This window comes from Hemiscyllium ocellatum, chromosome 15 (genome assembly GCF_020745735.1).
Source record: "Hemiscyllium ocellatum isolate sHemOce1 chromosome 15, sHemOce1.pat.X.cur, whole genome shotgun sequence".
Taxonomy (NCBI): Eukaryota; Metazoa; Chordata; class Chondrichthyes; order Orectolobiformes; family Hemiscylliidae; genus Hemiscyllium; species Hemiscyllium ocellatum.
In genome coordinates, this window is record NC_083415.1 from 54444773 (window position 1) to 54469345 (window position 24573).

The 24573-nt window shown below is 39.2% G+C and overlaps 1 protein-coding gene across 1 annotated transcript in view; it reads left to right on the plus strand.

Annotated features, from left to right (window-relative positions):
- LOC132822983 (DNA topoisomerase 1-like) overlaps positions 1–24573 on the plus strand; it is a 69437-nt gene that overhangs the window by 14099 nt on the left and 30765 nt on the right. Inside the window, exons 4-8 of the mRNA XM_060836479.1 lie at positions 13534–13660; positions 16574–16638; positions 17239–17331; positions 18082–18151; positions 21933–22021. Of these exons, the coding sequence (XP_060692462.1) occupies positions 13534–13660; positions 16574–16638; positions 17239–17331; positions 18082–18151; positions 21933–22021 (444 nt within the window). The remainder of the gene's footprint in view (positions 1–13533; positions 13661–16573; positions 16639–17238; positions 17332–18081; positions 18152–21932; positions 22022–24573) is intronic.

The window sequence follows — 24573 nt, forward strand, 5'->3', positions numbered from 1 at the left end:
TGTTTGGAATTTGGCAGAGTGCCCATGTAACTTCCACCATTTAGTTTGGGTGGAAAGTTTCTATAATGCTCTAAACCTAGAATTCCTATATGAAATGCACACACATTTCAAAATTGTTTCTTATTGTTTGTTTGGGGGTAGTGGCTTAGAATGAAACCAATTGCAAGCTGTGTTCTAGTCAGGGAAATGAAAAAAGTGGTAATTTTAAAATGCTTTCTGTAGACCAAACTGTTGCCTTAAACTTGTCGTAGAAGGAAATGAGGGTGGAGGAAATATGTGCAAGAAGCTTATGAAATTCTTTGATACGAAGATATTCCGATTTAACTGCATTTGCCATATCTCCTCTTCTGCCAGACCAACTGATGAAACCAATTTTTTAATGGTTTTCCCTGCTACTCCTGATCTTTTTTTGTCTTTCTCTTTTTCTCTATTATCTCTCTTCAGTCCACTTCGCAAGCCAATCCATGAGCACCATCCTCTGCTCACTCGATCCTATTGTCACTAAACCACTGACAACCTAACATTTACCTCTGATCCCCATCCTAGCAATATTGTTAGTGGCTCTATTTCTCCAGGTGTTGTCCCTTTCTTGTCTTTTAGATCCTCTGTCATCACCTCTCAATTCCTTGACAATATTTTATCTATCTTTTGTTTTATAAATTCTTCTAAATGCTGCTTCAATCTGTACACATCTTGCCCATAACTCTCTTGATAGAATCCCTCTTATTATACTGTTACAGCACTGAGCCTGGTCTTCTCCAAACTCTCAAATATCATTCTATGTAAACTGTGAGGAGCGTAGTCTGGAACTTCAAAAGGACATAAAACAAGTTATTGGAGTAGGTTCGTAAGCTGTACAATGCAAACAGAGTGAGTTAATACATTTTGGCAGGTAGAATGTAGAGCAGCAATTTAAAATAGAGTACAATTTGAAAGGGGTGCAGAATCTGAGGGTCCTAGCTATATATGTGCACAAGTCATTAAACAGGACAGTTGAGAACAGTTAATTAAGCATACAATATTCTGAGCTTTATCAATAGGGCATAGAGAGCGAGAGCAAAGTAGTTAATGTTCAACTTATGTAAGGTGCTAATTCAGCCTTAGCTATTATCACTTTCTGTATTTGGATGGCGCACACTGGGAAGGATGTGAAGGCATTGGAGAAAGTACAGGTTTCTGAGATTAGTTCCAGGTATGAGAGCTGTCAGTTTTGAAAATAGATTAGAGAACATGGGACTGTTTTCTTGCAGAAGGGAAGGCTCACAGGATCTAACTGAAGTGTTCAAAATCATGAAAGGCTATTTGGAGTAAATGGGAATAAAAGGTTCCCACACATGAGGATTTTAAATGAGAGAGCATAGATTATTTTTTAGTAAAAGAAGCAAAATGGGCATGAAGAAAACGTTTGCATGATTAGTACCTGGAGTGCAGTGCTTGAGTGCTTGAAGGCAGGCTCAAAATGGAGTTACACTCATCCTTTTCAGATGACCATGTGCAGAGTTAAAGGCAGGAGAGTAGAACTTAGTGGTAACAATGATTTGGAGAGCTTGCAAATATAATGAACTAAATGGCTTTTCTGTGTTGTGACAAGTAAACATGCCCTCCTCATCCACCTCAACCTATATTGTCTTTGTGGGTGATCATGGCAGGCTCCTCCCCTTCCAGCATCATCCAACTGGATGAAGCTAATCTTCTGTATTGTCGCCAGAGTATTATTTACAACTGCATCTATTCCTGTGCATTCTTTCAGTCCATTTCTGTTTCTCATCTACATGCTGCCACTTAGTGTCGCCTTCTGAAGAACAGCATTAGTTTTCACATGCATTTTTCTAGCTCTGTCTGGCATTGTTCCTCTCCTGACCCATCCACTTTTGCTGAATTATCAGAATCTTTATCCAGCATCCAGTACTGGATAAAGAGAAATTATCTTCTATTATCAATAGGACGGTCTGTTTCTTTTGATCCCAAGGCTAAACCAGATTCTCCAGCTGTTGGCTCCATGGCACTGTCTGGTGCTAAACTAAACTGTTCACAACCTTCATGTTTATTTGATGAGTTTCCAACCACACGTTCATTCTATCATTAAGGTTTGATTGAAAAATAGGAGATGCTAAAAGATCTTGATAGGCTAGATATGGAGAAGACATGTCTTATGGGTGAATCTTGAAGCAGGGATCATTTTCTCTTAAAAGAAATATGCAAAAATTGCTCATTTAAAACTTCTTTCTTCTCATATATATGGTCTTTGTATATTTTTAAGGTCGAAATGGGTAGTTTCTAAATATGCAATGGGGTGATATCAGGACTAGGCAGAAATATTGGTTTGAGGTTACAATCTGATTGACTGTTATCTTACTAAATGGCAGAGCAGGCTCAAAGCCAGTGGGCTACTTCTTCCTGATCCATGTTCATGTGTACCTGTTTACCTCTGAAGAATTGCCTGTCTTTGTCCCTACATCAGTCTATCTTTTGAAGCCTCATTTGAAGCCTTTTTCGTACTTGAATATTTCCGAAGTGGTGTTGGCTGGTCTGTTGCATTTGATCCTCTACATTTGAGACAGGCCACAGGCAGAGCTATGACTGAGGTGCACAAAGTCCCTTTTGTCTATCATCCTGGTGTTTTCTACTCTCTCTCTATTTGGTTTCTTATCAAGCTATTCCTCCATTTTAGAATACTCAGTTTTGTCAAATCCCTCTGGCCATTCCCCTCAATATCTCTGTAATCTTCTGCTCCACAGCCCTCCAATATCTGTGCTTCCCTGATTCTGCCTCGTTGAGCATTCCTGATTTGTTTGTTGTTGGGTTTATTTTTTGCTTCACTATCAGTTGCCTTCTCTCCAGATGCCAATCTGGAATCTCTACGTTTTTCATGTTTGGTTTGATCATCTGCCGTAACCCTGTGTGATGCTCATTTCATTTTATGATGCTCTGGGGAAGCACCTTGAGATGTTATATTATGCTAAAATGCTCAATAACTAACTATAAGATAGTCGTTTATGCTGAAGTTAGACCAGTTGGTCCCACTGCACATTTTTACAGTTGTGGTTATAATGGCCTATAATCTCAAAGTCTGATAATCCAGTTGTAGCAAATGATTCCCAAAGCTGCTAAGTTCTCCTGATGACTAGCTGAAAGACGCTGCCTATGGGGAGGAACTACACTTAATATTTTGTGTAAGTGCGTTCTAAGCAATGCCTGCAATTGTCTCTTGTCTCCTGTGCACATCAATAATCAGCATTTCTAAGCAATTTAAATCCACTTGTTGTTTTACCCCTGTTTTTTTGTATACCCATTTATAGCCTGAATTTGATCGTCAAAACTCTTGATGGTCTAATTGTTAAAACATCAGCTCACTGCAGGGTAATGAATTATTCTCCTCTGATTTCCTGTACATGCCAGGTCTTATCAGGGTATGCTTTTGTGGGCAAACTGACAGCTCTGTTACTTCATATGGGCCACACATCATGTTAGTGAATGCCCATCAGCTATTTAGCATGTGAGCAGGAAAGCCAAGTGTAATCCAATCTGCAGTTGATCACTGTGGTGGGGGTTATTGCTGCTTTTCCTTAATCCTGTCATTCATAAACACCAAGGTAAATTGAAATAGCTCTACTGCTGATGAGATGCGTTAACACAGCACAAACTGAGAATTGAGTCTGTAGTTCTTGTCAGCATGCTATCCCCTTCAGAACACTGAAATCAACAGCAGTCTACATTTGAAGTGTTTGTTGTTTTTCTGTCAGAGAATACTTGGTACCAGGAAGTCCTAACTTTGAAATTTATACTGTCATTCATTCTCAAGCATTCGTAATGGTCGTTGGAAAGTCACAAAGCTTTCCCCTTGAGGTGAATGTACTACCTTTAGATTTATAATGATCCCAGTTGCACCAATATCCTCTTGACAGCAAAGGAAACTCCATTTATTACACCACTTGGGTTGTGTGAAGAGCTGTATGCCCATTTCCTTTCAAACTGGCTAATTGAGAGAGTGATATGTATCCAAAGTTCAGACAGTTAACTTGATTGTAATGTGAAATTAATAAAGCTAATACGCATTGTAGCTTGCATCATTATTGAAGTGTTTTGGTGATTGGCAAAGAAGGCTTTAGAATATAAGTTATCCTGACAGAAAAAAATGGTGACTGCAAAATAGAGAATGAGAAACTGATTGAAATTTACTTTTTGAGTGTGTGTGTGTGTGTGTGTAGTTCCAGTTGAGGCTCCCTTACTGTGTGCTGTGTAGAAATGCAATTGTTAACATCGATTATTCGGACTATGGTGCTGGGGTTGCAGTTTTAAGAAACCGCTGTTCTTAAATTCTGTCTAGGAAGAGGATGTGGTATACTGGGAAATAATAGTTTTGTTTTATGGGTGAATAAACCACTTTATGCCTTGGGTAAGGGGTTAAATTGTGCATAGACTGAGTTTGTAATTCCATGAATGAAAATGGTTACAGAATAATCTAATTATGGTGTTTGAGATGATTAAAAGAAATTGACGTAGGTCAAAAAAATTGTTTTCTCTGGGGGCAAACCTTAAAATTAGAGTAGTATTGTTCATGTGTGCTGTCATAAGGAACATCAGAATATCGGAGCCAGAATAGGTATTTGGCCCGTTAAGTCTGCTTTACCATTCAACCAGAGCATGGCTGATCCTCTGTCAGAAATAATTCAAAGTGAAATCAGGAATCTCTTCTGCCTAAAAGCTGTATATTTTGTAAATAGAGACAAATCAACAAGCTTTTTAACAAAAATATTGGAAAAGGTGGGTCAGGCAGCACCTGGAAAGAAATGGAGTTAACATTTCAAGTAGATTACGTTCATCAAAGCTGAATATTGATGAGAGTTCTGAGCCAGTGAAAAGAATGCATGAAAAACAATACAAGTCTTTGATATGGTGGAGGTCAGGGAAGATTTCATGATGCAACAACTATAATGAAGAAACAAAAGATTGTGCCTGAAGGAGGCATTAAATTCTTCTTTTTAAACTGAATGCAACGTTTAAATGGGAACACTGACCCAGCAAAAGGAAAGAAAGAACACCTAGAACAAGATGGAGGCAGGGGTTATAATCTAAAGTTGTTATATATCATGTTGAGTCTGTAAGCAGGTTAATGATCAGTAAGATCACTGAATAGAATAGCAAACATTGAATAGAAAGGTCAGTATGTGAGCAAGATGAAGTATTAAAATAATGTGTGACCCCACACTTTAGGTGGTACTTGTAATCTTAGCAGAATTGTTGCACAATGCTGGCACCTCTCTGCTTGGCCTCCCCAATGTAGAGCAGATCACACTGAGCATTCATACAGACCTTGCTCCTTTTTTCTTATTTCAGATTTACAGCATCTATAATATTTTTTTATTTGTTAACTGTAAAATGTATTTGTTAGGCAAGAGTATTCAGAGTCACAGGTTACCATTCTGTGGTGTTGATATTTGCTATATATCTGCCCCTCAATCTCAAGGTTTAGTAGAACTAGCTGGGTTTTTTTTATAGAAAGGCTAAGAGGTGTTAGATTTTACCATTGGACATCGATTCAGTTCTTCTTAAAATGTGTCCCAGAGTTCTTAAGAAATTAACTTCCTTACTTCACTATGGTTTTCAATTTGCAAAGACTTACATTGTATTATTTTCTGAATGTTTATGACAGAGGGGCAGGCAATAAGTGAAGTAGCCCCAATAATGACTCCGTTTGCTTGTCTCTAGCTTATGTAGTGGCTGGATCCACTTTAAAAGGTTTAAGGTAGCAGGTTCCCAACATGGATGTTCAAATTCAGCTTCCTGTTCTTTCCCTCAGCCTTCAAAGCATGTATGTGTTTGATTGTAATTTGGTACCATGACTAAATCTGTACTGGTTGGAGAGAGCAAGACTCTAGTGGTTTATCCTGTAGTTTGCTCACAATCCAAATTTCCCACTTGTACATTAATATCATTCTTTAAAAAAAAACTTGTCTAACTTCTTCCAAGGTTTGAATAGTAGCAAAGTAGTTGCCTAAGTAAGGGAAGTACTTCACTGTGATTGCTTCATTAGCTGGATAGCTCTGAGCTTTGCTGTGGACTAACTTACCTCTTTCTCCTAAACTTGAATAGCTTGCTGGCTATATATACAGTCTGTTGTTATTCTTGTAGAAATGGCCACTTGGATGAGGTATGAAAAGATGGCAGTGCCTAAGAAACAGGCCAGCTATTGCTTGGGTAATCAGAAAAGTTCTTTCAACAATTTTCAGGTTAACACAACAAAATTAGAAGTATAATGTATTTATTGAATGATGGGTATTTTAAAATCCATACCTTTTCCTTAAGTAGAGGAAGCGATGATGTTTCTCACTGTGGTGACCTCTTTTTTTTAATGTAGTGCTACTCGGATTAAAAATAAAACACGTTGAATACTGTTTAAACAGAGTATGCCATATGGTGTGTTAAAGTCCTTGATTTACTCAGGAAGTGAGGCATCCCTGATAGCTTGGATGGAAATATTCTGTATTCTTTAAATACATCCAATGTATAAGGAAAGTTTCTTAACTTCCAAAGTCCTCTGTAGGACTTGATTTGATCAGTGATAGGAATCTATGAATGTTCCTTCTCATGCAGCTCATCTCTAAGGTAATTTTAAATGAAGTATTATTCATTCCAGAAGGAAGTTAGCTCAGAAGTGCAAATAGTGCGCAAGGCCAACTTACCTGCCGTCATGCCGAAACTAAACTATTTGAGTTTTGTCTGTTTATTTGTCAACTGAGTTGAGACCGCTACTACTTCTGATCCTCCCATATAACTGTTGGCACCAAGTGCTCAAAACCAGATTTACCAAACACCCAATTGTCATTTCCGTCTACTCTTTCAATTAAACTGATCTAAAGTCAGCTTTACTAGAACTGACAGGGGAATGGAGGGGGTGGGGGTTGCTTTGAAAATTAAAGGGTTACCATGGGGGTAAGGGTTGTAGTTTGATTGCTGTGACTTCCTTGGGCTGAATGGAAAATAACACTCTTCATTTTCAGTTTTCACTGATTTAATTCTTTTAGGCTTGTCGAAAATTGGTTATGGCATTTGAGCCTTGCTTCTCCTAGACTTCAAATAACGATGAATACTGTAAAGAGCTGGGCCAGTAAGCTGTGGACTCTGCTCCCAATTTTTTGTTGTTGTTGTTTAGTAATAACTGAAAATTGGATATCTGTCAGAATAGTGAAGTGAAAGGTGTTTTCTGCTGTTGCATTTCAAATAACAATCTTCATTTTTATGAAAGTTTATTTCTTTTTCATCTATTATATCCTTCTTCGGCTCCACTTAAAAGTACAGCCAAGAGTGTAGGCAGGTATGCTGATGTAGACGTGCTAATTTTAGCTCCACATTGGCTCATTATGCGATGAGAAGACGGTATAATTTCATCAGTGATTCATGTGTATCCATCATGTAGCCCACGCTACAGTATTTCTCTGCTTACTCTTTGGCATGCTACTTTTGGGAAAGGCATTTGGTGGTACAGTTATACTTCAGGTGAAGTAAGGAGATGGCAATGGGCGTAGAATGGAAGATTGCTGAACCCCACCGAGTACTTTTTTTCTACACAGTCTTTGATATCCAGTCAATAAGTATTTGTTCTTTGTTTTGCGATACTAAGTATGTGCTGATTCTCTGGTATCTAAAGTTCTTATACCAATATATTGTATGCAGTTGTGTCTGGACTTGTGATTCTTCTTCCTCAGCTGCATCTGCTAGTTTCGATGACCTACACAGATGCCATTGCTTTGCAGGCTTGTGAAAATGTGGTTCCAAGCATCTGTTGTCGAATTCAGTTGTTCAAACTGAATAAAGATGCATTCACATCAGTAATTCATTTCTTGTATCAAACAGTGAACAGCAGAACACTTGTCCAAATTTGTACTGAATGTTTAACGTTTTGCCATGTATAATTTGAATATGTGAATACATCCTAGAATAGTACCCCGTGAGACATTGCTACTAGCTTTGAGTAATTGGGAGAGATTGTCCCTGACTCTAATTTGTTCCACTCCTCTTCTAATCACTTTTAATCCAATTTACAACTGCGTTCAGTTTATTCCATCTTAATTCTTAATTTTGTTTCCTGTATCTTGGCTCTATCAGTGATTTGGGTGAATATCCCCACATCATTGCATTGTCCTTTTCATTATTTCTATATTGAGATAATTAACTCATCTTATTGAAAGACTCCTATGACTAACTTGTAAACTGCTGTTGTCCATATCAGTTCTGTTATCTTTTCATGTTGCTGAACAGAGACCTTGAGGTGCAGGTTCATAATTCTCTGAATGTGGAGTTGCAGGAAGACAGTAGTAAAGTGGGCATTTGGTATGCTTGCCTTTATCTGTCAGAATACGGAGTATGGGAGGTCACGTAGTGGCTGCAGGCCATTAGTTCAGCCACTTGTAGAATACTGCATTCAATTCTGGTCCCCCTGCTACAGGAAAAAAAATTGTCAATCTTGAAAGGGTTCAGAAAAGATTTGCAAGGACGTTTCCAGGGTCGGAGAGTTTGAAATATAAGGAGAGGCTGAATAGGCTGAGGCTGTTTTTCCTGGAGCATCTGAGGCTGAAGGGTGACCTTTTATCGAGGTTTATAAAATCATGATGGGCATGGACATGATAAAAAGGCAAGGTTTTTTTCCCCCAGAGTAGGGGAGCCCAAAATTAGAGGGCATTGATTTAAGGTGAGGGGGAAAGCTTTTAAAAGGAATCTAATGGGCAATCCTTTCATGCAATGGGTGGTGCATGTATGGAATGAGCTGCCAGAGAAGGTAATGGAGGCTGGTATAATTCCAACATTTAAAAGGCATCTGGATAAGTACATGAATAAGAAGGGTTGAGGGACATGGAGTAAATTGTGGCAAAAGGGAATAGATTCGTATAGGATATCTCGTCAGTATGAATGAGTTGGACGAAAGGGTCTGTTTCTGTACTGTACAACTCTGATTGTGACTAAATGGATAGTGCATTGACTAATGTTCAAACTTTGAGCATACCTCCGCTATCATTGGAACCCTAACCAATAATTGCTCTGCCATCTCATGTTTGTGCTTTCTTCTCCATCTCTCCACCCCATTGCTGGATTTTTCATGTGCCCCAGTATTCTCCTTCTTCAACTTAACTGTATTCACGAAGGAAATTTCTTTCTCCTGAAGGATAGCAATCTGAAGTACATGCAGCCAGGCCTGTTGAGTATTTTCAGCAATGCTTTGAGTTCTTATTTTCCAGAATCTCTAAAGTACTTTTCTTTTAATTTTTCCTTTTAATTTCCTGTTCCATTTGATTTTGCCAATGGTACTTATTTCACACTTGATTTTTTTTGAAGAAACAAAAAACACAATTTTTGCTCGTTTTTAAGATTTCTTTCAAGTGCAGCAGTGCATCTGGTGAACAGCAGGTGCCAAAGGTTCAATGGGGATCAGTGAGTATGGTTTTCTAATCTGAGTACTCATTTGCAGTTTTTCCCCCTCATGACAATGTTACAGATTGTCCCACTTGTCCTACTTACTCTCCTTTGGAAATTAACTCTACCCAGTGTTTGGCTGTGCATCTAAATAAACCTTTCATTTATATAGCACCCTTTATATCCACCAGACAGCTCTGAAGTTGTTTTAGAGCCATGATAATGCAAGCAGCTAAATTTGCTTGCAACAAGTACCCTATCTTTTGTATCCATTGAGCAGGCTGATGGGATGCTCATGTTGGGGTGAAATGTTACACTGTGTACATATGATAGTACAGTGTTACCTCAGTATTTCATGGGGAATGTCAGCCATAATTTTTTGTGAACTGCAACTTGAACTTGGAATTTTTGAAACTGTAGCGGTGAAAGGGTAACCAACTAAGCCAAATGGTGTTGCTAGGTAACCTCCTCAAACAGGCCGTAGAAATCCAAAATCATAAAAATATTTAGGCCAAATCATATCAAAATATCAAACGATGTCAGGAAGGTAAATGTGTTTTGCTACTGGAGAACAGAATCAAAATATGAATGTCAGCTAGGAAAATGTAACCTTGAAAAGGATGGCTTAATTCTTTAATCATGTGAATAAATATTTGGAACAACTTTAACGGACAGAATGCTAAAGGTGATAACATTGATTCTGCTGAAATGAGGATGTCCGATAAGATAGTTGAAATTAAAGGAGTGCTAGTTTTTATCAGCTGAAAGGTTTCCTTATTGCCAGCATTTTTATAGTGTCTTTTTGAGGTTTCGGGACCTAACCAGTTTTTTTTCTTTCTGGATGTAAGTTTGATAGGCAATCTTTTATGACAGTTATGTGGATTCTGGGAGGGTAGTGGAATGTCAATGAGACACTGTTTTCATAGTTTGGACTCTTGGCAACAAGCTGACTGAGCTGGCAACAAAATAGTCTGCCAACGAGGCTGAAATCTTAGATGAATTTGTGAAATGGGAATAATGGCACCCAGCCTGAGATCACTGCTCAAACGTTGAGGCCACCTTTTCTTGGTGCAAAGTTAACAAGACAGTCTGCCTTTTTTCTGGCTAGGGCTTGCGTGCTTTAACCCATTCAGAGTTTGATTTTAAACTCACAAGCTGCACCACTTTTCAATCTTGCTGTGAAGTTCTTTATAAAACCAGTATCTTCTATAGATTATTGTCTTTGATGAAATTTTGGGGCCACAAAAATACTTTGATCAGTTAATTTACATACCTTTGAATTCAGGTACTTAGCAGTGAGGGCATTGCCTTGTGTGAAACTTGTCAGCAGCATGCCGAATGAGTATTAGGTATCCTTTTTTGAAAGCTTGATTCAGTATTTGAACTTTTAAACATCAATGAAGTTTGACTAAGCGGGTCTTTATGATGCTGATAGACAGACAGCCACACCATGTACAATTAGAGCATTTTTAATTGAAATGAGGACAGAGGTTCAAGAAATGCTGAATGCCAAAGAAAGCTTTTCTGTTTTTTTTTCAGTCGTTTCTCTTCCCCCCCCCCCCTCCCTTCAAATTTTTCCTCGCCTTCCCTATTACCCCACTGCCAATGGTCTAGTTATTTCCAGCCTTATGAATTTGGTTGCATACTCATTTCAACAACGAGTTTTTCACTCTACCTCTACCTCTAATGGTGTGAATTGCTACCGCTGCAGTTAAGTTGCAAATACAATTCTTGAATCACTCATGAAAGAGATTAAGTATTATTCAACAGTTGCTGCAGAACCACACACAGGTTTGGGTAACTAAAAAACTAAATCAGTGTCACAAACAGTTCTGTTGCCTGTTCTCTTGACTGGGGAAAGTCTATTTTGAAAAGATTTTAATTTGTTTTTTTTTTGTTCAGGTTGTGTTCATGAGTGTCCAATGTTAGGCAACCTCTGTTAAATGCATTAGATCTGGCATTCTATCAATAATCTAGTAAATCACCTCTTGCATTGAATGACAATTAACACCAGTGACTCCAAGAGATCCTTGTGGACCCCTGCTAACAACTAAAACCCAAAGCCCTAATCTATTCCACTTGTTAACAAGCGCTGTGCTGATGGACAGTTTTTAAACTTTTTTTTAACCTATCCAGTGTAGCTGCCTTGAATTCTATTCTAAATCTTCTTGGAGGTAAGCGCAATGAGTAAACCAATATCTTGGTACTCATTAGTGGAGAAGGTGACTTTCTTTTTGAATTGCTGCAGATCATATGGCACTGAGTGGGGTATTGGACAATGTCTGTCTGATTTGAAGAATTTTTAATTCTCTGATCCAATTTGGAATAATTTAGCTTGGAGCAATTGAGGACTCTGTGTGTATACTCGCTCTAAGTTTCAACGAGACCCATAATGTTGAGAGCCCTAGATAGAGCCCACATGGAGAAGCTGATTCCACTAGAGGAGAGAGTAGGACCCGAGAGCATGACCTCAGTGTGAAGGGATGACCCCTTAGAACAGAGATGAGGGTGTATTTCATTAGCCATTGTTGTGAATCTTTGGAAGGGCATCAAGGGTTAGAAGCCCTCCAGTGTGGAAATAGGCACTTTGACCCAACAAGTCTACAACAACCCTCTGAAGAGTAACCCATCCAGACCCATTCCCTCACTGTATATTTTGCCTAATGCACCTAACCTACACATCCCTGAACACTATGGCAGTTTAGTATGATCAATTCACCTAACCTGCACATCTTTGCATTGTGGGAGGATACCGGAGGACACTCAACGTAGACGTGGGGAGAATGTGTAAACTCCACACAATCATCTGAGTCTGTGAATTGAACCCAGGTCCGTGGTGCTGTGAGGCATCAATACTAAGCACTGAGCCACTGTAGGGCAAAAGCGGAGAAACACCAACCACGATGTGCTGAATCGCCTACTTCTCTCCTATACCTTATGGGAAGGATGGTATTTCCATGCCCCTGTTGCCTTTGTACTGCGTGGTAGTGGTTATAGCGATGCTGCTGAGTAGGCATTGGGGAAAGTGGAGTGGTATATATTGTAGGTTATATACTTTAGTAGCATCAAGGTACAGTTGTATTTTTATAATTGTATATGTTTGTTTTATCTCAAGTTGAACCTTGTGGAAATGAGCTAATGTGTGGACTTTGACAATTTTGTTTCTCCAAGAAGTAGCAAATTGGTGCTGGGTTATATTCCCAGGTAACTGCTGACTAAGCTGAGTTAATCCTGAATTTATGCTGCTACCATTGACCCACTAAAAAAATATGACTGCTGTTCTCTTAAGCAGTTCTCCACGTGGACTGCAGCAGGTTATCTGGGCCACAAAGCAATGTAATATGGAGCTTAAATGCCAATTGTGGCTAACATGATTAAATAGCTGGGTGTACTGCAGTAACAGAAATGGTTATTCAGCTTGTTGAGACACTTGCACCCTTCCGAGCCCTTGCCTTTGCTTCCTCTCCCTTCATACCTTTTTAAAACAAAATTTGATATAGCATCAGTTGCTGTCATAGATTAGTATTCTAAACTTTTTTACTATTCAGTGGATATCTATTCTATCTGTTCTAACCTAACTTCATTTCTGAAAGCTGTGCTCTCTTCTTCAGGCTCTGTCCACTTCATTTGTTCCGCTTGATCATTTGAGCACTTCAACTAAGTCTATCCCAACCCTTTTTTTAAAACTGAAAGTATTACAACACTAGTTTGTTTAATCCGTTGTTCTTTTGTTTTAGCCCTAGTAGAGCAGTTAATGTGAATCCCTCCAAGGCCAGTATATTCCTTCGTGCAGTGCTGAGACGCCCTAACAGTCTTTTGCCTATGTGATCCATGGGCTCTCTTGTGATGTTTGTTTGAAGAGTAAACTTGGGTTAATTCCCTAGCACTTTCTCAGAATAGTGGTAGGGGACCTCTTGCATCCACCTGAGCAGGCAGGCGCAACTCAGGTACACAGTGTGTTCCTAATGGCATTTTTGATTATCTGTATCCTTTCTGAGAGCTATGGGTTTTAATGACTCTTTAGTGGAGGAGAAGAGGGAGAAAGTTGTTAGAAGCAATGCACCTTCTATAACATGCAGACCTTTTGTGAGGTTTCTATCTGTCACAGGCTTCTCTCTCTTGCAGTGAGCACAAAGATTCTTCGGAGAAGAAACACAAAGATAAGGAAAGGGAAAAAGACAAAGTAAAACATAGAGATGGGAGCTCTGACAAACACAAACATAAGGACAAGGAGAAAAGGAAGGAGGAGAAGGTATTGAAATTGGCGGTAGCTGGCCATCAGCCAATTACATTTATTTCAAGCTACTTTTTTTTCGATACTTTTTATTTGAAGTTAAACTCCCCAGTCTTCCTGTCGCACATCTGTCCTTGATAGTAATAGTAGCAGTATCATTATGAAGAGACACTCTGACACTTGCTACCATCTGTCATTAGGATATGTGGTACTTGTCCAGAGTGAGAACAGACATTGCACCCTTAAATCTGGGCATCCATAAGGAACTGTGGGTTATCAACTACCATGTTCCACCAATTTTTGTCCTCCAGATATGGCAAATACCTGACACAGACCTCACCTTTAAATTAGAGGATTAAACAGAGGTTAATGAGGAGTCTCTGAGAGCTTTCCAGGGCGGCATCAGCCCACATTAAAAAATGAGGTGCCACTCTAGCTAGGATGAGCAGCAATTCCACAACTGATAGGTCAGATCAAAGTTCTACCGTACTGCCACTCCAATCATCAATATTGAACAATTAAAACCAGTAACAAAATGAGGGCCCCTAAACTTCCCCCACCTTCAGTGATGAAAAAGTTTGGCACAAATCCAAAATATGATGCGAAGGAAGTTGGAAGCTGGAAGTGCCGTGTTGATGCCCCATTATGGTAGCCTTCCAAACTCTCCAAGTTCAGTTTTCTGCATGTCATGTGATGTGATGTCCAGGCACCACTGCCAGTGCACGCAGTTTTATAGCTGCGCATTGAAGGCTTGTGCTCTTGCCTCTATGTTCCAGTCCACTTGCATTTTGGTATTTAAGCACCAAGACTGAAAGGTGCCCAGTCCACAAAAAGTAGAACAAGTCCAAACTGGCAAATCATTGCTCAGTCAGTCATTATCTCCATTATCAACCAAGTGCCAGAAGTCAATCATTACTGGTGTTAAGTGGCATTTGCTTAGTAATACTCTAGAGTCTTTGCCTAATATTCTAGACACATCTGTTCAAATCCTACTATGAGAAATGGTAAAAATTTGAATTCAATTAAAAATCTAGAATAAAATGCTAACTCTTTGACCATATATGCACTATTGATTTGTTCTAAGAATCCATCTAGTTTACTAATGTTTTTGGGAAGTAAATCTGCTATTGTAGCCTGAGCTGGCCTGTGTGAAATTTCTGATCCATAGCAATGTGAATCATAGAATCCTGACCGTGTGGAAGCTGGCCATTAGACCTATTGAGACCATGCCAACCCTCCGAACATCCCACCCAGTCCCACCCCCTAACCTGTTTCTCTAACCCTGCATTTCCCCTGGCTAATCCACCTAGCCTGCACACCTTGGACACTATGAGCAAGCTTAACATGTACCACTAACCTGTAGATCTTTCGACTAGAGCATCTGGAGAAAACCCATGTAGATACAAGTGGCATGTGCAAACTCCACAGAGAGTCGCATGATGGTGGAATCAAACCCAGGTCTGCGGTGCTGTGAAGTAGCAGTGTGACCCACTGAGCCACCGTGCTACCCCTTGGGCAATTAGAGAAGTAATAAATGCTAGCCTAACCATCCCATAAACAAATCCAAAAACAAAACTTTTCATTGGAAATTTTGTTCATCAAGACATCCAACCAAATTACAGCTTTGAGCCATGTGGATGAAAACCCCAGGCAGTATTTAAAAATGTGTGTTATCACAGTGTTTTTGAATCAATCAAATCATTAGGAAAACCTTCCACGAGTGAATGAATAACTATGCATGGCTTGACGAGTGCCAAACCAATGTGCTGCTTTGTCAGTGATAGTATCAAGCTTAGAGTGTTGTTGTACAGTCATTTAGTCGAGTGGAGGTGGATGACTCTGGGAAGTACCAACCTCTCATCTGGTTTTGTAGTTTCAGTATTTTCAGTCCATGGTGACTCTCGATTGTTAATGGGTGAGATTCACTGATGGTATTGCCATTGATAAAGGAATGCCTGGTAGATACTTTGGTTGGGTCTCATCACTTTAACACATGTTATACAAATATCACTTGCTTTTTATCAGCCCATGCTTAATTTTGTCCAGTACTTAGCATATCAGCACAGAGTGCTTTGCCACCTGAGGAATTGATATCTGCCATGAAGGATTGCTGGCTGTCATTGTTGGAGACCAATCATCACCTCTCCAAAATGTTGCTATTACTGGAGTTCTTCAGGGTAGTGTCCTATACTCAACCTGCCTCATTGGTGATCATCTTTGTGGTAAAGTCAAAAGTGGAAACTGTTCCATACTGTTAACCATGCTAACAGCCAAGCGTTCTGCACTTGTATACAGCAAGTTTAAGACAAAATTAGGATGACTAATGATGTTCACAACACATATCAACCACTGATCGTTTCCAACCAAGTATCTATATCACCTGTCAACAATCATGACGTTGCCATTGTTGAATTTCACCCATCAAAATGCATTGGATCACCACTGATTCAAAACTAGATAGAACCAGCCACAAATATTGACATGACAGACTGGGTGTTTCTGTGGGTCAGTCTTCTCTTGCATTCATTCAGACAAATGGCAAGCAGTGCCTGCAACACTAAAGCTTGACCCAATCACAGACAAAGCAGTGTGCCTGATTTAGCACTCCTTCCATCACCAATTGCAATTTTCCACCCCCTCTACAGTGGTAGCATTATATTTATCTACAGGATTTATTGCACCAGTCACCAAAGCAACTCAACATCTCCCATTCTGTGATTTGTACCAGCTAGAATCCCAGCACCTTTAAACTGTGCCCCCAATGTACAGTCCGCAAGCAACCTGTGTGCGTACAGCAAAAATTAAGGTATCAGATTGCATTAAGGGATGAACAATAAGTGATGACTTTACGAGTGGCCAAATTCTGTCAGTAATATTTATGAACAATTGCAGTAACCTGTGCACTTTGTAATGGTTTTCTTTCTTTAAAAGGATAAGATCCATTCTTCAAGTAGTGGTTCTGGAGATAGAATAAAGAAGGAGAATGGTTTCACAAGGTAATGATGCCTTTTATCTGTCAGGCATTACTCATGGGAAAAGTGTTTGGCTTGAGCATTTTGGAATGCATGTTCACTGCTAAATGTGCTTTGCTTAAAGAAGGCAGAAATCCTTGGAAACTCTTTTGAAATAATGAGTGAGTTGCAAAGAGCAACTATTTGCAGTTGATGATGAGCAATGAAGAGTTAGCAATCTCATTCAACATTGTTTTATTTAATTCCTACTTTTTGGATTCTACCCTCCAAAAATAAGATTGTGTAGTTGAAGAAAGCCTTGTTCCATTTGATAATGGATATGCTCCAAGGATGTCTAAACTGTACATTTTGTTCTCATTTATTCTGGGCTCTCCTGGTTGAGTGCCATATAACTGCCAGTGAATGTCCTGTACTGGAGCCTTCTGGAATTATGGAATTACACTAGGTTAAATGAGATTCCTATGAATTCCAGTGCTTTATCGCCTACATTTTTAGGAACTGCCTGTCATGTTTCTCAAGGGTGGGCTGTTACTTAAGGCAATGGATTCTATCAAATCCACCACTCAGTTGTACAACTGAAAGTTTTTAAAATTTTTTTTTTCTTTACTCCCACTCCTGCTTTAGCCCTCCTCGTATAAAGCAAGAGCCAGACGATGATTATATCCCATCCATTAAAGTGGAAAACAAGCCAATGAAGAGGCCCCGTGAAGATGATGAGTAAGCTCTTTCTTCCCCAAGACCTGCTATTCTTTACAACAAATGTTATATTTGCTAGCGAGTCGATGTTTGCTGTCAGTCATGAGTAGCCATGAACAATTGTGAAAGTTACTGTGTAGACTGCTCATGGGTTTTCCCTTTCACGATACTATGTGCAGCCAATGAAATTTGAAGTTAAGTACTGCGTAGGAAATTTAAAAGGGTTAATATAGCTAATGGGGTGGTCAGGAAGGGGAGTCATTGGGAGAAATGTAAAAGCCCCAATGGGTGGGGATAGAATCAGAGCATTTGGTATGATGCTCATTTCATCTGTGTTGGAAGAATATAAGTCACAGTCAGATTGTTACGAAGAAATACAGGTGCAAACCTGAAGAACTTTGTGTGTAGCAATAAATAAGAGGAATGGCTGTTTTTACACACAGGTGGCAAGAAAGAGCAGAGCATGTACACAAGACAAAACATCTGGAGATGAATTACATCTCACCTGATTCTTCACAGTATTTAGAATAGTTGCGCTATGTATAAATTGACGCAGTATTTTGGACTATGGTAGTACAATGTAAGCTGCACATTAGAATAAGAATGGTAGCTTTACCCTGCCTAGCAAATAGGGCACTACATAAATATATAGGATAGAAATTTCATTTTGTTGCATTGTCACCTTGAGCTTTATTGCTAAGCCTATACTGCAGTTAGTAGTAGCGAAATACAAATATGTTTCCTTGAATTTAATCTGTCTGTCTGCCTTAGTGTTGATTTCAAACCGAAGAAGATCAAATCAGAAGATGAAAAGAAAGCCAAAAAAAGAAAATCTGAAATGGTAAGATAACTTGATTTCTTAATTTCATGGAGAGACAGTGGTGAAGGGGTGGGGGGTGGTATCAGGTAGCAGAAGAAGGTAAAAGCAGAAACATTTCCTTTCAAGTGTTGGAAAGGTTTTACAGGTTCTGATGAATTCTTGCACTTGTGAATGAGATAGTAACTTCAAATCTTTGGTTTCTGGTTTGGGATTAAGGAAATGAAGATACTAGTATTGATTAGAGAATAAAATAATCAAACTTGTTTCAATCTGTTCAAAGATGTTATCACACATCTCTGAAGCTGATGGTACTTGAACCTGGGCTTCGACTGCAGACAAAACAGTACACTTGACAGCATTCCACATAGGAGAAAATTCCCTTTGATTTTAAAGAATTTACTACATTGATCATTCAGACAACAGCAACATTGTGGGGATCCTGATGTTTGATTGGAAGTAATATTAGTTAGTTCTTGGGAATAAGCATGTATATGTGTAAAAATGACTTAAGATTTTGATTTAGCACCAAGAATGCATGAATGAAGTGAGAATTTTAAGAGTACGGTTTACACATGTTAATAAAATTGGGTTTTTAATGGAGGATTTTTTTTGGATTACTTTTGAATTGACAGTAATTGTTTCCAATCTTATGGTCTACATAGTAATACAGCCTTTATTGGAGGAAACAGTTGCTGGAGGTCAGTTTGCTCACAAAAAATGCTGTGTTCCTTCATTTCTTTCTAAAGTAATAGAGTATCCCTTCACCTTTCATAACTTTTTGTTTGAAAAGTTATCATGGAATGTTTGTTTTATTTTTAAAGCAAATCAGCTGGTGATGCATATTGCCATGCAGCCAGCTTGGTATGGTTATTAACTGAGAGAGAGTGGATTAAAGTCTTGTTCCCTGACTTGAGCAGTATTTTGAGTTTGATTCTTAGCGAGTTTTGAGAAGATTTGTACCTCAGGTTGAGGTTCTGGATGTAGGTTTGCTCACTGAGCTTGGAGGTTTATTTCCAGACATTTCGTCACCATACTAAGTAATATCTTTAGTGGGCCTCCAGTGAAGCTTCGCCTGACGCTCACTAAAGATTTTACCAAGTAGGGTGACGAAACGTCTGGAAATAAACCTTCCAGCTCAGTGAGGAAACCTACATCCTTGAGTTTGATTCCTCATCAGTACAGTCGTCTCTCAGTTTTGTGCTGGAATTTCTACTTTCTAGGGGCCTGTCTATTGATCTTGGCATTGATGGTCATTGTCATTAATCAGAAGAAGAATACCTGATTGTTAGATGTTTTTTCACCTGTTCTTCCTTAAGTTACGCAACCAAAGTCACTACCACTTGTTGAGACCTGTGCTTGGAATGGTGCAGCACAGAGGAAAGCCAGTTGGCCTTTCATGCATTTTTTTTGAAAGAGTGTTTTAGTTTGTCTCATCCCCTGCTTTCCTGAAATCCTTCAAAATTCCTATATATATATCCAAGTTTTATTATTGAATTTCTTGTCACCATTTCTTTCAGCGCACTCCATATGCTTTTGGGTAGCTTTTTTTATCCCCCTCTTGTCACATCTGACTCTTCTTTGCTAATTCCTTTTTTAAAACATGTCAGCTTCCAATTGAATCCGAACCTTTTAGAGGGATATAGGCCAATTGTTGGCAAATGAGACTAGATCAGATTGGGATATCTGGTTGGCATGGAAAAATTGGACTGAAGGATATGTTACCGTGCTGTATGACTCTGACTACTGCCTTTGAATGTGTATCCTTATTCCAAGCATCATCTATCAAAACTACTTAACTCTTATCAAAAGCAGAAAATGTGTTGCTGGAAAGGCGCAGCAGGTCAGGCAGCATCCATGGAATAGGAGAATCGACGTTTCGGGCATGAGCCCTTCTTCAGGAATCCTGAATTCCTGAAGAAGGGCTCATGGCCGAAACGTTGATTCTCCTGCTCCATGGATGCTGCCTGACCCGTGCCTTTCCAGCAACACATTTACAGCTCTGATCTCCAGCATCTGCAGTCCTCACTTTCTCTTATCAAAAGCAAACAATTCTAGTTTGTCACCACAGATACCATGCCTGTAAATCCATTCCACCTCTTCACCACTCCATCCCCAAACTTAATCCGTTCAAACGACTGGTTTTCAGAGCTGACTAGTGCTCCAGCGTGGCCAGAATTTTTGCACTTTCCATTCTTGTTTTCCATCCACAACCACTAGTTTGTATGCTTCTGATCCTAAGTATTGCTGTATATTTGTCTATGTAAATTCTCTACAATATTTTTAGTTTTGGTTTTACTGTGACATTGGTAGAATCCTTTTCCCAGCGAAGACCGATCATCCCCCTAGTTTTTTTTTTGCTCCTGCATGGACCTCGCAGAAGTGAAAGCTGTAATCGGTGTTAGTAGGTGGAACCTTGTGGTGGCTGTGTGAACATAGCTTGGAGGGAAATCTGGGGGATGACTTGTGCAAAGAATTTACTTTTGTAACTTGCCCCATCTTCCACCACAAGAGGGCATTCTTCTGGTATGTAATAGGATTGTGACCAATCTTGATTATTACCTACTAATCTCTGCATTCTCCCCCACCCCACTCCCCCCTTCATGTGGGGTGGGGGAAGGAAGAATGAGACTCCAATAAACACTATATACTACAGGTGCTTGAAAACTGAAATAACAATGAAAGTTCTGAGAAACAACCATGAGTTGTATCAGACTCCAAACATAATTCTTTCTCTGTCCACGGATCTGGAGAGATCTGAATTTCTCCAAGTTTATTTGTTTTTCCATCATCTGGAGTATTTTCATTTTATTCAAATATTGGAGAAACTTCAGGCTGGCAGGATCTGTGGAGGGGGAGAGAGAGAGAGAGTGAGGAAAAGTTAACATCTCTGGCCTGGTATGACTCTTCACAATTGGTGCTGGTGATACTTCATATATTTTCCAACTGACTTTACACATCATTCCCTAAAACTAGGTACTTCCTCATCACTCCATTAGAAATTGATTGTTTGAAGAGATCATCTGAACACTTTCAGGAATTCCTTCTGCTTTCCATTCACACAGTTGCTATGTGTGTGTGTTTGGAAATAATTGAAGAGCCCAATTATTACTATTCTAAATTTCCTTTTGTCTTTCTGAAATTTTCCAACAGATCTGCATCTATTTTTCTTCTATTGGTGATCTATAGTACTCATCAAATTACAATAGCTCCTTTGCCATTTATCAATTCTAACCAAATTTACTACAGTACATCATCCTTTTCTTATGCCAGACAATAGTATCTAATGTCCTCTTCCCTTCTTCCCACCCCCATTTTTCCCTTACACTTTTTATAGCTTAAGAATGTGAAATATTCATTTATTTCACCCACATCTTTCATCATTCAACGTGTCCACTTATGCCTGTATTACTTATTGGGCATGTATGCACATTCACTCTAAACACCTTTTTTAGTCTTGCCTCTCCTTGATCCCTTCAGACCTGAACTAGTGTTCACTGCAATGAAGAAGCAAATAACATTTATCCTAGCAACAGATTCTGCACTTCAAATAATCCATTGTAAGTTTCAAAAATTGTCATTCTCAGGATATCAGTGAAACACTATGTTTGACACTTTTCTTGCTGTATTGTATAATAAGTGGCTGTGGTTTCCCACTTCAGGTACTGAAGTTTCCACTATGCTACAGATGTTTATCATAAGCCACAGTCGGAGATGTTGGAATTTATGATTCTGCACATATATGTTAACAGTATATTTCTGGGAGTGTAATGGCATAACTGAATCTCTTCTATTTTCTTGATAGGATATAAAGAACAAAAAATCCAAAGTTAAAGTGGAAAGTTCTGGGCCGGGAAAAAAGAAGAAGAAAGAGGAGGAGGACAAATGGAAATGGTGAGGTTACCTAGAACATTGTTTTAAACTCGTGTGGATTGTTGAATTATGCTTCTGCTGTTTTCCTCCTTGCCCCTTTAATCAAACAAGGATGAATGGCCAACCAATCCAGTTTTTTTTTCTCTTATGACTGGATGCTTGATGAGGAAATTCTGAAATAACTGAAGAGGCAAATCGCATTGCTATCAAATATTACGACTCCACTCTGATTCTGTGCTTACCCATTTTCTTTGGCTAAGCAAAGATCATTTATAGGAATATGCAATCAGTTGAAGTTGTTGCGGTGGATATAGTTATTGGAAAGTTGGAAGTGTTTTCATTTTGCCATTGTTTTTAAAACAAAATCTCAACTATGAAAAGAATGAAATCAAAAGCAAGCTGGCTATTCATTATTGAGACTTGTTCTTTATTGTTGTTTATGTTGTGTCTAGTTCATGGTCCATGTATTCTAGTTGGAACACAACTTTAGCTTTTAAGAATTAAATAGCAGAAAAGCAATTGAAGTCTGTTACATTAAATAAGTTGAGATCATATTTCTTTTAAGAAGTTAACAGCTAGAAACGTAGGATCCGAAACAGCTGTTGTCTTCGAGAGCTGGAGATGTGATATCTACACTATCTGCTGCAATGACAGTCTGGAAAATTCTGTTTTAGAAGCTGAAGTTAAATCCGTTTAAAAAGCATTCAGTGAATGCTAAAAGACTGGAACCTATTAGTTTTAATCTGATGAAGTCACATATTGTAAATGAGGGGCACTAAACACAAACATTGGATTAAGGATTGCTCACTACGTTGCCATTAGCAATGGGTTGAGCTTGAAAAACTAATGTGGCTTCAATTTATCTGTTTTCTGTGTGCAATATGATGCTGGTATTGCAATCTCAAGGCCATTAGAGCTTGGAAAATTCCCAAAGGAGTGGTGGCAGCGTGCTGTGGGAATAGTATTTGGGCTAAAGACTGGGATACATTAGATTGTTGAGTGCAACTGATATTGGGATGGAAGAAGGCCACAACAGTATTTACTTGATGCAAGTGAGAAGAATTGAGCTTAGAAAGATTCCTTGGAAACAAGTTGTTTGATAAAGGCTGAAATTGTGATGGTGACAGGATACCAGAAGCTACTGCAGGAGCCCTGCTTTGGGGGGAAAAAAGAGAACTACCAAAATGTTTACAGTGGATGAGGCAGTCTGAGTTGCAGCGCTTTTGAGTTTGAAAGGTTGGAACTTCAGCGAAGAATTAGAATCCTTTGCAATGGAGACAGATTTGATGACCCGTAGTGCCAATGTCTGATTGGGATCAAATCTGACTGCATCATCCACTTAAAGTGCAGTTTTTGTGGGTGGAGTTCAACCACAGTTTGTTAACTTGTACATTTACCTAGGCATATTCTGCACTTAAGATGGTGCTGTAAGTGGCAACTTGTAAATTTTTCAGTCTACTTTTGAGTGCGTGACAATAAACAAAATATGGATGCCAGCATTCAGGATTAATATATGTGTTGTGTACATGTTTTAGGATCCTATAACATACCTGTTTATGAATCTCTTTAATGATCGTTGGGTTTGTTTTGTTCCAAGTTTTGGTTTTTTGGCGTTCCAATTCAATCCTGGAATCGGCTTCTTTTTCTTACTCTTGATTCTTGGAATTCTATTCTTCACAAGATTATAGCCCATTGAACGGATCGCAACAAATGTCTGGTGTGTTCAATTTATTCTCACAATTGGGATCAGTATGTTATCTCTCATACTCTGTAGTAATAGGAACCAGTTTAGAAATACAGTGAAGCTTTCCTGGGTCTCAATATTAATCAGGGCTTCCTTAGTTTCAGATTTGGTGGTCAGGATTCTTCACTTGTCTTCCATGCAGTTTCATCACATGCCAGTTCTGATCCAGTGTTTTATTTATTCTATAAACAAAACTGCATCTTATGTTGCACCAAGGCCTGCTAACTGATGGCTTCCAGTATGGTTGCATTTTTAAAATCACGTTTTATTCAATCTGTCCTTAGCCTCATTCCGTCCAATTTTTTTTATTTGTTGGATGTGGGTGTCATTGGCTAGGCCAGCATTTGTTGCAGTTTAGAGGGCAGTTTAGAATCAGCCATACTGTTGTGGATCAGGAGTCACGTGTAGCTAGAGTCATAGAGATGTACAGCATGGAAACAGACCCTTCGGTCCAACCTGTCCACGCCGACCAGATATCCCAACCTAATCTAGTCCCACCTGCCAGCACCCGGTCCATATCCGTCCAAACCCTTCCTATTCATACACCCATCCAAATGCCTCTCAAATGTTGCAATTGTACCAGCCTCCACCACATCTTCTGGCAGCTCGTTCCATACACGTACCACCCTCTGCGTGAAAATGTTGTCCCTTTAGGTCTCTCTTATATCTTTCCCCTCTTACCCTAAACCTGTGCCCTCTAGTTCTGGACTCCCCGATCCCAAGGAAAAGACTTTGTCTATTTATCCTAACTATATCCCTCATAATTTTGTAGACCTCTATAAGGTCACCCCTCAACCTCCGACTCTCCAGGGAAAACAGCCCTAGCCTG